Source organism: Colletes latitarsis, chromosome 3, assembly GCF_051014445.1.
Source record: "Colletes latitarsis isolate SP2378_abdomen chromosome 3, iyColLati1, whole genome shotgun sequence".
NCBI lineage: Eukaryota > Metazoa > Arthropoda > Insecta > Hymenoptera > Colletidae > Colletes > Colletes latitarsis.
In genome coordinates, this window is record NC_135136.1 from 33288954 (window position 1) to 33302376 (window position 13423).

The 13423-nt window shown below is 33.8% G+C and overlaps 1 protein-coding gene across 6 annotated transcripts in view; it reads left to right on the top strand.

Annotated features, from left to right (window-relative positions):
* The window catches only part of LOC143340465 (uncharacterized), a 506553-nt gene that overhangs the window by 207830 nt on the left and 285300 nt on the right, over positions 1 to 13423 (top strand). For all 6 annotated transcript variants that reach the window (XR_013079448.1, XM_076762454.1, XM_076762456.1 and 3 more), the window contains exon 3: positions 9769 to 9849. Coding sequence is in view for 5 of the 6 variants with exons in the window: in XM_076762454.1 (XP_076618569.1) it covers positions 9769 to 9849 (81 nt within the window). In the remaining variant the exon portion in view is untranslated. The remainder of the gene's footprint in view (positions 1 to 9768; positions 9850 to 13423) is intronic.

Consider the following 13423-nt stretch of genomic DNA (forward strand, 5'->3'; position numbering starts at 1 on the left):
AGTCTTGAGACAAATTTACCTAGTATGTATGTATGTATAAATATGGACAGCGTTGTGAGGAATGTTTCAGAAGAAAAAGTGTGGGTTGTTACCCAACTGATGAAGTAATTTGTAATAATTTGTTAGTCAACTAAAATAGAAACCGTAATATAAATTTAACAGAATCGTTCGATATTTTAATGAGTATAATATTAGAGAATTAATTAAATATCAAGGAAAATTCGTGGTAGTGGGTAGATTCAGTGATAGACTTCATTATTCGATTATCACTTGAGTCTAAATTTTATGATTGACTTAACCCCTTAACGCTCATATTTTTCCAAGAATGATCAGTTTTCTGCATTGGACTTGTTTCTAAGCTACATAAAAATGCGGTCTTTGTTAATTACGTTATATCTAATGTATAATTTGAAGGAAAACAAGTATTGTTATTCCTTAAACCGATAAATTAAACAAATATCGTTTTTTAAAGCAGTCGGACTCGGGCATGAGAGTTAAGGGGTTAATATTTAAGTCGACACTGTACATTTCGTATGAAGCAATGAAATATTTAATATTAAAATGACTATTCTGCATCTAGGATTTAGAAACGAACATTTAGATTTCTTTGGGTGCATAGCGTCGAAGCAGATTTCAAAATAAACATGAAAGACAGCATAAATAGTAATAGTTTATATATTCATATGATAGGGGATGAAAAACCCTTTAAAATGAAATTTGTTTCAAGTCGGTAGCGTAATTAGTTCCGGAGATATGAAAATTTTTGTTTCAAGTCGAGCGTCAAAGTAAATGTCAAAATAAACACGGAAGATAGCATAAATTACAGTAGTTGGTATAGTCATCGGATAGAGGATGAAAAGCCCTTTAAAATGAAATTTGTTTCAAGTCGATAGCGTAATTAGTTCCGGAGATATGAAAATTTTTGTTTCAAGTCAAGTGTCAAAGTAAATGTCAAACTAAACATAGAAGACAGCATAAATAATAATAGTTTATATATTCATATGATAGGGGATGAAACACCCTTTAAAATGAGCGTTCGTACGAGTCGATAGCTTTATTAGTTCCGGAGATATAGCGTTTTTAATTTCAAGTCGATGCGGTGGCTAGTTTCGGAGATAGCGTTTGTTTACGTTTTTGTTGCGCTCGCGCGAGTTCATTCATCCCCCGCGCGCGTAGATAGTAACAGTGCGTAGTAAATTCTTGGAAATACTACGTCCGGCTCTAGGTCACTCGATCACGAGTCACGTACGAAAAAAGAGAGGTCCGGCGCGACGCGTCAGACGAAGACAGAGATAGTCGAATTAAGAAAAATACCCTTTTACATAAATTACGATATCTCGAAAACGAAAAGTCGGATCGACAAAAACCAAAAACCATTTCAAAGAGGAAGCTTTGCCGCTGCCAACGGTGGCTCGATCATGAAGAAAATATTATTAGTTTCGAAGCTGCACGTAATTAAAGTTTTAGTATTTTTAATACGCGGTAATAGGCATTTCTAACACGGGGAAGCGAGAGACAGCGGAATTTAAAAAATTACCTTTCACATAAATTACGATATCTCAAAAACGGAATGTCGGATCGACAGAAACCAAAAACCATTTTAAAGGGGTGGCTTTACCGCTTCTAACAGTGGCTCAATAATTAATAAAACGTTAGTCGTTTCGGAACTGCACGCGTCTAAAGTTTTATCATTTTTAATACGCGTTAATAGGCGTCGAGCGAGATCGTAGTCAAAAAATATCTTTTACATAAATTACGATATCTCGAAAATGAAAAGTCGAATCGATAAAAACCAAAAACCATTTTAAAGGGGAAGCTTCATCGCTTCTAACGGAGGTTCAATTATTAATAAAACTCCAGTAGTGTCAGAACTGCACGCGTCTAAAGTTTTATTATTTTTAACACCTAATAATTATTCTCAAACTGTTCTAAGACAGTGGAAATTGAAGATTCTCTCGTTTCATCTTTGCTGTATATTTCCTTCGTTATTTTAGTCACTTTCATATCGACAAATGTTTTCTTTCGTTTTCATTTTAATTAGGGGAGCATGCAATTTTAGTTTTTTGACGAGAACATATTATGATGGCGAAATTGGTGGACACTGATAGGCGTACACGAACCGGAGGCTATCGATTGGGTATCCAGCGATTCGCTAGTTTATTTGCTTTGTACGCAAATTAGACGCACGCTGGAGTATTCTGCGTGCGAAACTAACATGTGCCCGCACGAAGTGCAAATACCTTGGGGCGGTATTTTTATGCTTGACGAGCGCGCATGATCGATGACGAAGGAAACGTTGAAAGTAAAATAAATCATTATACGAGCAACATCGAACGAATATTCGTCAAGTTAATAAAATTGTCAACCAAAGACACAAACAATCGTATCTTTCTGCCTTTTAAAAAGTAATCGATATTTTATATGAATAACGAAGTTCGAAGTGAATATAAATTCTTTCGACAGAATTTTTCTGCAAATAAAAATAAATAAAGCAGTAGGTGCATGTTTCAAGGTACATATCTTTTAAGTAGATAAAAATAATCAGATTTTTCTGTTTAGTTGTAATTAAGGGTTCCAAAATTAAAAGAATCACAGTAATAATTTTGGTCTTTCCAGAATCTCGAACGTGGATGCTCGTTTTCGGATAAATTTCGTAATTACGGAGAATTGTACGAGATGCTATCGTGGAAAGTAATTGTATCTTTTGTTATAATATGAACGCGCTGTAATGGTGTACTTTACCGTGAAATGTTCGCGATAACGTCCGTCTCGGGCGAATTGCTAAATTAATTAAAATGTCTCATGGAACGCGTATCCTGAAAATTCATGCCCGGGATCCACTCTCCTGGTGCACGGGAAATCGATCCGTTTTTTATTCCTTCCAGCTTCGCTCTCCCGTCACGAAATAAAATGTGTATAAAACCGTCCAATGTGCGGTACGTACAATGGCGTAGAAATAATGATACCGCGCAAGCTTCCAAAACGAATAGAACTGGCAGATCGTAGACCTTCATTTTGCCAATTATACAGATGCAAATATCGCTTGAAGCGTTGTTATTCAACAATAATAAAAGAACACTTCAACTTTCGCGATATCATGTTCGAAACATACACCCTTCAAAAAAATTCTATTATTACGCAACACGATAATTGAGGCTTGAAAATACTCGTCGATATTCAGGTGTTTAATTACTGTGTTACACAAAAATAATTTATTGAACGCAAATACACGCTTTTCCGTTATATTAATAAACCTGTAAAAGAGTATAGATACATATTTTAATTGGGGTTAATATAGGAGATTCTAGAGGCCAAAATAAGACGAAAATAAAGGATACTAATTTGTTGATTGAGGCTTAGTTAAAAAGTTGTAGAAACATTTCCTGTCACACAGTATATTTTCGTTAAAGAATTTTTTTCTCGAAAGCACGTAGGATTTCGAAGGTACGTCTATTCACCAAAAATGATTGTAATTGACCCCCTCAACCGAAAATAATTTTTTCAGAACGATTTGAAATGTTTTTTTTCAGGGTAACCAGACAGTCATGGTCGGACATTATATTTTCAGTAATGAATTTTTTTCTCGAAAGTGAGTAGCATTTCGGAGGTAAATGTAATCACCAAAAATGATTGTAATCGACCCCCGCAACCGAAAATAATTTTTCGAGAATGATTTGAAATTTTTTAATAACTTTTTAACGGAGCCTCAATCGACAAATTGATATTCTTTCGCATTAAAATTTTTCCCAGGGATGGTCGAACATTCTGTATACCAGCATAACGAGGAAAGGACGCCGAAAGTGGATCGGGAAACGTGTAATTACGAGATCGCGACTAATTAATAATAATCGTGGGTTTCGACCGTAGCAGTCGCGTGCAATTACGTTTGCATCCCGAAGTAGCGGTCAGAGCTAGCGTTAACGCGTATTTATCTCAATTAAAATGCCAGTACGTTTTGAAAACGTCTACGATTGCTTATACGCCGTTAGATCTGTCATTCATCAATTAAGAAAAGCCAAGAGAGGATGTTTGTAATTAGAACGCGCGCGCCTGTCCAGTCGATTTTGCCAGCGCGAAAGAACCCGTTCCAAAGGACGCGTTATGGCGCGAGTTATAAATGTTTATTTCGTTAATTAATTACTCGTAGTCTGTAATTTGTAGAAATGCCAAGAGGTACTATTTTCGTTGCAAAATGTTTGAAGAATCTGCCCGCGCGAGAAGAGTGATGCAACTTGTAATATGTGTTCTTTATGGGGGAAAGGAATGTTTGACGTTTCAAGCAAAAACGAAGTGCATTTCGAGTGCTTGTTTTTTTTTAATTGTGCGTCTAAATCGTCCAGGTTCTTCAATTTTTTCGTGTAGGTCTAACTTGGAACTTAATAAAAAAGATCAGATATTTATTTTTCGTATTTTAATATTTTTTAAGAACCTCTTCAGGTGTGTTTACTAGAAATATATTTTGTATTTGATTTGTTTAGTATTTAATGATCTAAGAGATTTTAATTTTAATTTTAATTTTAGGAGAGTGCAGGAAGGATTCTTGATATATTTTTAGAAGAGGCCTAAACAATTGAAATTTTGAGATAATAGAGGCGTTGATGATTAAATTCCATGAACAACGCACCTTTTAGAAATAGGTATTTAAATAACGAGAAAAAGTATTTTATTTGCGACTTGTTTTCTGATCTAACTTATTTTGTTCACTAAGAGACATCAACGCAAATGTTTCCTACCTTTTCATAATGTTTTTTAGATGTAATAGATGATAATTTGAAATAGAATTTGTATTAACGGGTCAACGTAGTCCACAGTTTTTGTAACTCTTTTGTTAGATGTTTTCCACAGCATGCGCCTCTGCCAAAACTTGCGAAATAGTGATTAATTGTGGTCCGTGGATTAAGAGAGTCCACGGGTCGCTTGCAAAACACAGGAGTAATTACCAGCGTAATTTCTCTCGGCGTCGAGTAGAGTTTCAGGCGGATTAGGGATGAGATAGCGAAACTGTAGCTTCGAGTGTCAGTCAATCAGGTTAAACTTCTTAGCCTGTGTCCAAATTACCTCGAACCACACATTAATCATGGCGTTAGAAAGTGTCAGCGTCGCATGAATGCGTTTGTCGGTGAAAAATAGCAGCCCCTTTGTACGAAATAATCGTAAGATTGTTCTAACATCTATCCAAACGCTTAATTATATTCTATAAAATAGCATTGTTATCACCATTACGAGAAAACCTACACATTATCTTGCATTTAAAAAAAAAATAAACTTTAAAGTCCACTTCTTGTGGTTACACAGTAAAAATTATGGTAGACCTTACTTATACTTGATGAGAAAGTTTGATTTTACATTTGGGCAGCTAAAATTGGCGTTAAATTAAAGTTTAATGTGTTCTAAATTAATATACAAAAAATCATCGAGGTATTTTTTCGTATTTTTTTTTAAACTCAATTCAAAATTGATAAACATTTGACATAAAAAATTGAGATCAATTGTTAATATTGTAAAAAGATTGTTCAGCAGTTTGGAAAGTGCTATGATACTGTACATAACTTGTAAAAATCAAATTAAAAACACAAATTTTCGGTAAATGGCACATGTTTAAATGCACCGAAAATTGCAATAAATTTCTAGCATCATTTTCAACAACAAATTGGTAAATTCAGTAGAGGTTATGGATAGTGATAAAATCTACGTTCCTTTATTAACATTTTGGGATATACAGGGTGTTCGGCCACCCCTGGGAAAAATTTTAATAGGAGATTCTAAAGGCCAAAATAAGACTACCATCAAGAATATCAATTTCTCGACTGAGGCTTCGTTAAAAAGTTATTAAAAAATTAAATTACAAGATTTCAAATCATTCTGAAAAAATTATTTTTAGTTGCAGGGGTCAATTACAATCATTTTTGGTGAATAGACATACCCCCGAAATCCTACCCACTTTCGAAAAAAAAATTCGAGTAGATACTGAAATTTTTAGACGAAATTAAAAAATTTCAAATCATACTAAAAAAATTATATTTAGCTATAGGGGTTAATTACAGTCATTTTTGGTCATTATACATACCCCCGAAATCCTACGCATTTTCGAGAAAAAAATTGTTTACCGAAAATCTAATGTGAGGCCAGAAATGCTTCCCTGAAATTTCATGCATATCTTTAAAACGTCATAACTTCTGAACGGATTGGACGATTTTAATGTTTAAAAAAGCAAACAACGCGTATTTTAATGGAGAATATGTAGAAATTCTAAAAATATTGGAAAAATTGGTCCTTGACCCCGTAAAATGCGAAAACCACCATAAAAGTGATTGAATTTTCAAACGGCCATAACTTCTAGAATAGTGAATGGATTTGATTGAAATTTATTTCTGAAGTAGAGCTCATGGGCGCCTACAAAAAAGTATTAGACAACTTTTCCATACAACGCCAACCAAATTTATTAAAAATAAAAAACGAATTTTTCAGAAAAATCGACAGGAGGTAGGTGCCTAAATTTTTCGACGAAACTAAAAAGTTTCAAATCGTTCTGGAAAAATTATTCTCGGTTGCGGGGGTTAATTTCAATCATTTTTGGTCATTATACATACCCCCGAATTCCTGCGCATTTTCGAGAAAAAAATTCAGTACGGTCGGAACTTTAAACGTTAATAACTTTTTAACGAAGCCTCCATCAAGAAATTGGTATTCTTCATTTTCATCTTATTTTGGCCTCTAGAATCCCCCATTAAAATTTTTCCCAGGGGTAGCCAAACACCCTGTATAGGAATTTGTAAAACAGACTTCAGTTTTTTGACTTTTATCCATTACTATACACACTGTACGCCGTTCGAAATAATATCTTTACATAATTCCGACGTTAAACTCGAACCGGCCACTCGGTATCAAATTTTTCCCCAACATTTATCGCGGTAATTTCGTCGATCGAAGTTATCGGCGCGGAACGAAAGGCGCCGATTCTACGATTTCGCGTAAATGCGTTCGCGATTCCGTCGCATTTATTCGTTGAACTTATTAATTTCTGTCGGTCGCGCGGGCGCCAGAAACTGAGTTACGGTCCGTTCGATATCGCCTCGTCGCGCGAAATGTAAATATTGCCTCGTAACGCGGTGAGAAACGCGAGTCCGAATCGGTGGTTGCATAATCGCGCGCGGTTATTCTCGACGTCTTTTCGATATGCAGGCGACAAGAGCCGCGGCGAGCAACGAAAATAGATTCGCTCGAGGTGTGGCCCGTGCAAATGAATCTTGCATTAACATCCGCGATCGTTTACCGGTCGATTCGTAAAAGCAACGTTCACGGGTTCTTGCGTAAGCACGACATGTAATTCGGTGGACGATCCTCGACCCCGGGGGCCGCTTCGAGCGCCCGAAACTGAGAAAGCGACGTCGTTTATATTATACGGAAAGGGTTAACAGCCGCTACGTGTATTCATTTTCCAATAATTCGAACAGCGCGCCGTGCAATTTACGACCGGAGACGTTTTATTTTCGTAACGCGATTGTACTTCGAGATCCGATAACTCGAGACCACTTTGAATTTATACCGGTGCACTTTGAAATATCTGGGCGGCCGTAGCCCCGGGACGACGGTTTTATATATTATGTAACGTTAAACTTGGATTTCTCACGGATTACACTGATGACTCGGTGGAATTAAATTTTTCGTGAGTACGATATAATTAAAAGCTTTTTACGTTTTTACGTTCTGTTGGTGGTGAATATTTATATGCTACGTAAATGCGACAGAGTTTCGACCAAAGAATGTGTTTAATTAATGTAGTTTCGCAAAACGAGAATAATTTTTCCAGAACGATTTGAAATACTTTAGTTTTGTCGAAGAATTTCACACCTCGAATTTTTTTCTAGAAAGTGGGTAGGATTTCGGGGGTATGTATAATAACCAAAAATGATTGTAATTGACCCCCACAACTAGAAATAATTTTTTTAGAAGGTCTTGAAATTTTTTTTTTTCGACGAAAAATTTAGGCACCTACTTGTCGATTTTTCTTGAAAACAAGTTTTTGATTTTTAATAATTTTGTTTGATGTCCCACAGAAAAGTTGTCTAATACTTTTTTGTAGGTACTCATGAGTTCTACTTCAGAAAAATGTTTCATTGAAATATACACACTATTGTAGAAGTTATGGCTGTTTGAAAATTGGACCATTTTTATGCGGTTTTTCTCATTTTGCGGGTTTGAGGACCAACTTTTCGAATATTTTTGCAATTTATACATATTCTCCATCAAAATACGCGTAGATTGCTTTTTTAAAAATGAAAATCGCCCAATCCGTTCAGGAGTTATGACATTTTAAAGATTCGCACGAAATTTCGGGGTAACATTTCTGGCCTCACATTAGATTTTCGGTAAACAATTTTCTTCTCGAAAATGCGTAGGATTTCGGGGGTATGTATAATGACCAAAAATGATTGTAATTGACCCCTGCAACTAAAACTAATTTTTTTAGAACGATTTGAAATTTTTTAATTTTGTCGAAATAATTCGCATCTACTCGAATTTTTTTTCTCGAAAGTGGGTAGGATTTCAGGGGTATGTCTAATAACCAAAAATGATTGTAATTTACCCCTGTAGCTAAATATAATTTTTTCAGAATGATTTGAAATCTTTTAATTTAATTTTTTAATAACTTTTTAATGAAGCGTCACTCAAGAAATTGATATTCTTCAGTTTCGTCTTATTTTGACTATATTTATTATTATTATATATATAATATAATATAGAAATACCCATAGAACAAAATAGAATTGATCTATCGAGACTTCTAATTTAATTATAAATTATAAACTCGATTTTGAGTGAGGAAATTTTCATCTCAAATAATTCAATTTTGTCATACATTGAGATATTAAAAGATTGGATGAAAAGATAACAATTTACTTCACCTTTATTAACAAAATAAATTATTATCTACAGTAGAATCACAATATATATATCTTTACTAAATTAGACGATAAAGGTTACTTTTTATATACTTTCACGATTTTATAATATTCCTTATTTAAAGTCTATTATAATACACAGACACATATTGAACACATATACATATAATTCAATTTTTCAACTTACTTTGTACTGTACATGATACGTATATCTTTTAATTGATGTCATCGTACAATATAATAAATTTTATATAATTATATAAACAGTTCAATTAAACTAAAAGATATTCTCTATAAATTTTTATCATGTAGAAGATAATCGTTTACTTTTATCCTCTGTTTTCTAGTCGACTTAAAAATACTGGCAAACCTTAATAAATTCGAGTAATGTTTTTAAAACTATACAATTAAATTTTTGTATCTAATAGTAACTAATAAATATAATTTTTTAGCTACTAATCGACTTATGTAATCTTTAAAAAAAGCGTCCATTTTCCATGGAAACAGAGGGAAGAAGTGAAATTGTATAGAAATGATAAAGAAAAGATAATCGTTTACTTTTATCCCCTGTTTTCGAGTCGACTTAAAAATACTGGCAAACCGTAACAAATTCGAGTAATGTTTTTAAAACTATACAATTAAATTTTTGTATCTAATAGTAACTAATAAACACAATTTTTTAGCTACTAATCGACTTGTATAATCTTCAAAAAAAGCGTCCATTTGTCATGGAAACAGAGGGAAGAAGTGAAATAGTATGGAAATTTTTTTATCGGGGAAGGAACGAGGTAAACGTGAGACAGGCCGAATTAGGGTATTGGCTTCCGAATGCTAATTAAACTAACGATATATCTGTTTGTTGCAGGGCTTCCAGCGTCCGCGGACCTGATTCGCCCCTCAACTCGGATCTGGCGCTTGATAAGCCTCGCCCCATACCATCGCCCAGGTAAGCCTCTTCGTTGCGTCTAACCCTTTCTCACCTTTATGGCCGAATGGAAAAAACCTCGACCCCGATTTCGCGTGTAATAAACTCCGGTTAATTGGAAAACTTGGCGGGAAGGTATCGAAGGACTTACTCCTCACGGCCGAGGCTTTTCATCCTCTGAAGGGCTTCGACCCATATTCCAAGGACGCTGCTCCATCTCGATGATACGTACTAATTGAAACGGCGAAACAATATAAAGTTATCGTTAAAAATTAATATTGAAATATGAGATTCACAAGTTATGCAAATTCGTTCGTGAAGTTTAATATATCAGTGTATTTGTACCAAAGATGTAAATGTTTGTTCATTCTCCTATAGAAAACCACGATAAAATTTGCAAAAATACAGTCGAGTAAATTTGCAACAATTTTTATTAGAAATTACGAATGGGTCATTTTTACCAGTTTTTTCTAGTGTTGAGAGCATGGAGAGAGAGATTTTAGTATAATAAATAGACTGTGGATGTTTTTGCGTTTCTAGGAAATTTTAATTCTCAAACAGAATGCACTTGATACACAAAAATAGAAGAAATCTACGAATCTCCTATTTCATTAATTCTATTAATAAAAATATGAATTTTCATAAAGATCCTAGTTTAATAATAACTAAAGTATAGGGGTGTTCCTCTAAAATATAAAAATTCGAGACTCAATTTCAACGTATGGACTCTCAAAATAGTTGAAAATACTTGATAGATTTATTTTCTTCTTTTTATTTTTGCAAATTTATGTTTTGAATCTATCTTATAGAATAAAATTAATAAAATTCACGAACGAATTTAGGTAACTTGAAAATCTTATATTTTATTGTATAAAATAGACTCAAAACATAAATTTACAAACGTAAAAAAAGGGAAATAAATCTATCAAGTACTTTCAACGATTTTAAGAGTCCATACGTTGAAATTAAAATTTAAATTATTGCTAAATAATACTATATAAGACTGTTTCCATCGAAAACTTCCAGCGATTCAATTATTTGTTCGCAGCGCGTCCCCCGTCGTTCTTTTCTGAAACATCTCCCTATTCGCGTTCGAAGTGTTAATAAACCGTACTTCTCGCGACACGCTCAGGAAGTTCTATTTTTACCCCGAGCCTGGTACGTTTCACCCTACCTGACGAGATTCACCCCTCGATGGAGTCTTGACGTTCGATAAGCCTGGCAACACAATAACCATTCGCCGTGCACACTCAAACGCCTATTTTATTTCCTCGTCGACACGTGGTATATTTCGAGCCCTCCCCCACCCCACCCTTCGACGACGAACTGAACCCCCGTGAACTCAGACTCGCCACCTGTCGAGATTGAACCCCATCGGGGATCCCTAGGTAAAGCCACTCGCTATCGAGTATCCAGCGCGTTTTCCTTTATCTTTCGCTCTCTCGCGCGTTTCGCCATTGTCTGTCGGGCTAGTCGGGGGGGGAAAAAATATTTCCATCGCGGGCACGAACATTCTGACAGAGGGAGTGCACTGCAATTCGAACACCAATAGTTTCTAGAGGGCAATCGAAACGCACACGACGATGATACGGTACACGATTTTGCTTCGAAAGTAACGAACGTTACGAAATTTTTCGAAAAATTCAAGTCGACGTACAAAGGCTTGTCCAGGCGAGGCTTTATTAAATATTGTTGATGAATGGTACTTATATTCTCAGTCTATTCCTTGGATGCTAAAATCAAATTGGATTTTCGATCATTTTATTAATATTTCAGTTTCTTATGCTATTGAGTATTGTTGAATATTATTGATATTATTGAAGAATGGTACTTATATTCAGTCTATTCCCTGACTGCTAAAATCAAATTGGATTTTCGATCATTTTATTAATATTTCAGTTTCTCGTGCTATTGAGTATTGTTGAATATTATTGATATTATTGAAGAATGGTACTTATATTCAGTCTATTCCTTGGCTGTTAAAATCAAATGGGATTTTCGATCGTTTTATTAATATTTCAGTTTGTTGTGCTATTAAATATTGTTGAATATTATTAATATTATTGAAGAATGGTACTTATATTCAGTCTATTCCTTGGCTGCTAAAATCAAATTGAATTTTCAATAATTTTATTACTATTTCAGTTTGTCGTGCTTATTAAAGCCATGAGATCGCATGTAGAAGATCACTTAGTTAATTAAACGTATTACGTACTAGTGTTCTCTCTGTGCATTCCCATTTACTGCCACTTATATTCGTACACTATAATGGTGATTCGGTATAAGTGGAAAGAAACTTGGTTTTCTTATGAATTCTTTCCATTTATTTTTATTAAATGTTGTTCTATTTATGTAGATTTGTTCCTCACGAATTCTTTCCATTTAATACAAACAGTTATACTCCCACTTGTATTCGTAAAATGGTGATTCACTATAAATGGAAAGAAACTTGATTTTCTTATGAATTCTTTCCATTTATTTTTAATAAACATTGTTTATTACACTGTGCCATTTTCATGTACGTAGTTTTGTTTCTTATGAATTCTTTCTATTTATTTTTACAAATGTTTATTGCAATATGTTACTTCTATTCGCAAACTAGTTTTCTTTTTAATATTAATGAGTAAATAATTCTCAATTACAAAATCTATAGAGAGGTATAATAATATAAATCGTTAAATATCTCAATGTATAAACAAATGGATTCGTACAAATTTTAAAAACATTTCAATTCATATGAAATACAAATTTATTTCCATTTATAATGAATCACTATTATACTGTATGAATACAAATGGATATAATTATAAATATTACAAGAAATTGTGCTCCAAAAGCTTTCCTAAATACCTAAAAAAATATTATTTTCCCAAATGAAACTTAAACTACTTGCTTCCTATTAAAATATCAGATTTCTCTCATTTCAAATATAAAAATAAACTGTGCCTCAAAATCACATTTTAAAATATTCTCTACTCATTATAAAAACAAAAATACTAGACACAATTTTTAATATAATTAACATAACACGAACCAAGTGTAACAATAAATATCGTAAGAAATTGTGCTCCAAAAGCTTTCCTAAATAACCAAAAAATATTCTTTTCCCAAATGAAACTTAAACTACTTGCTTCCTATTAAAATATCAGATTTCTCTCATTTCAAATATAAAAATAAACTGTGCCTCAAATTCACACTTTAAAATATTCTCTACTCATTATAAAAACAAAAATACTAGACACAGTTTTTAATATAATTAACGTAACACGAATCAAGTGTAACTATAAATATTCAAATTCACACCTTAAAATATTCTCTGCTCATTCTAAAAACAAAGGAAAATACTAGACATTTCACAGTTTTCAATACAATCGACATAACGAACTGTAGAAAAATATTCTCTCTAAAAATACGGGACTGTGATAGAACAGAAATAATTTCGGCAAGGTTTCGCGTAGCGTGTCGATTCGTAAACATTTGTGACTTTGAGTTGGCAGGTATATGATAGCCTGTAGCATCGACAGTCCCTTTAGTTAGCTGTCGTTCGTTGTCCCCTTCGGTTGTCACAGCGTGTTCGAAATTGTTTACGTCGAGG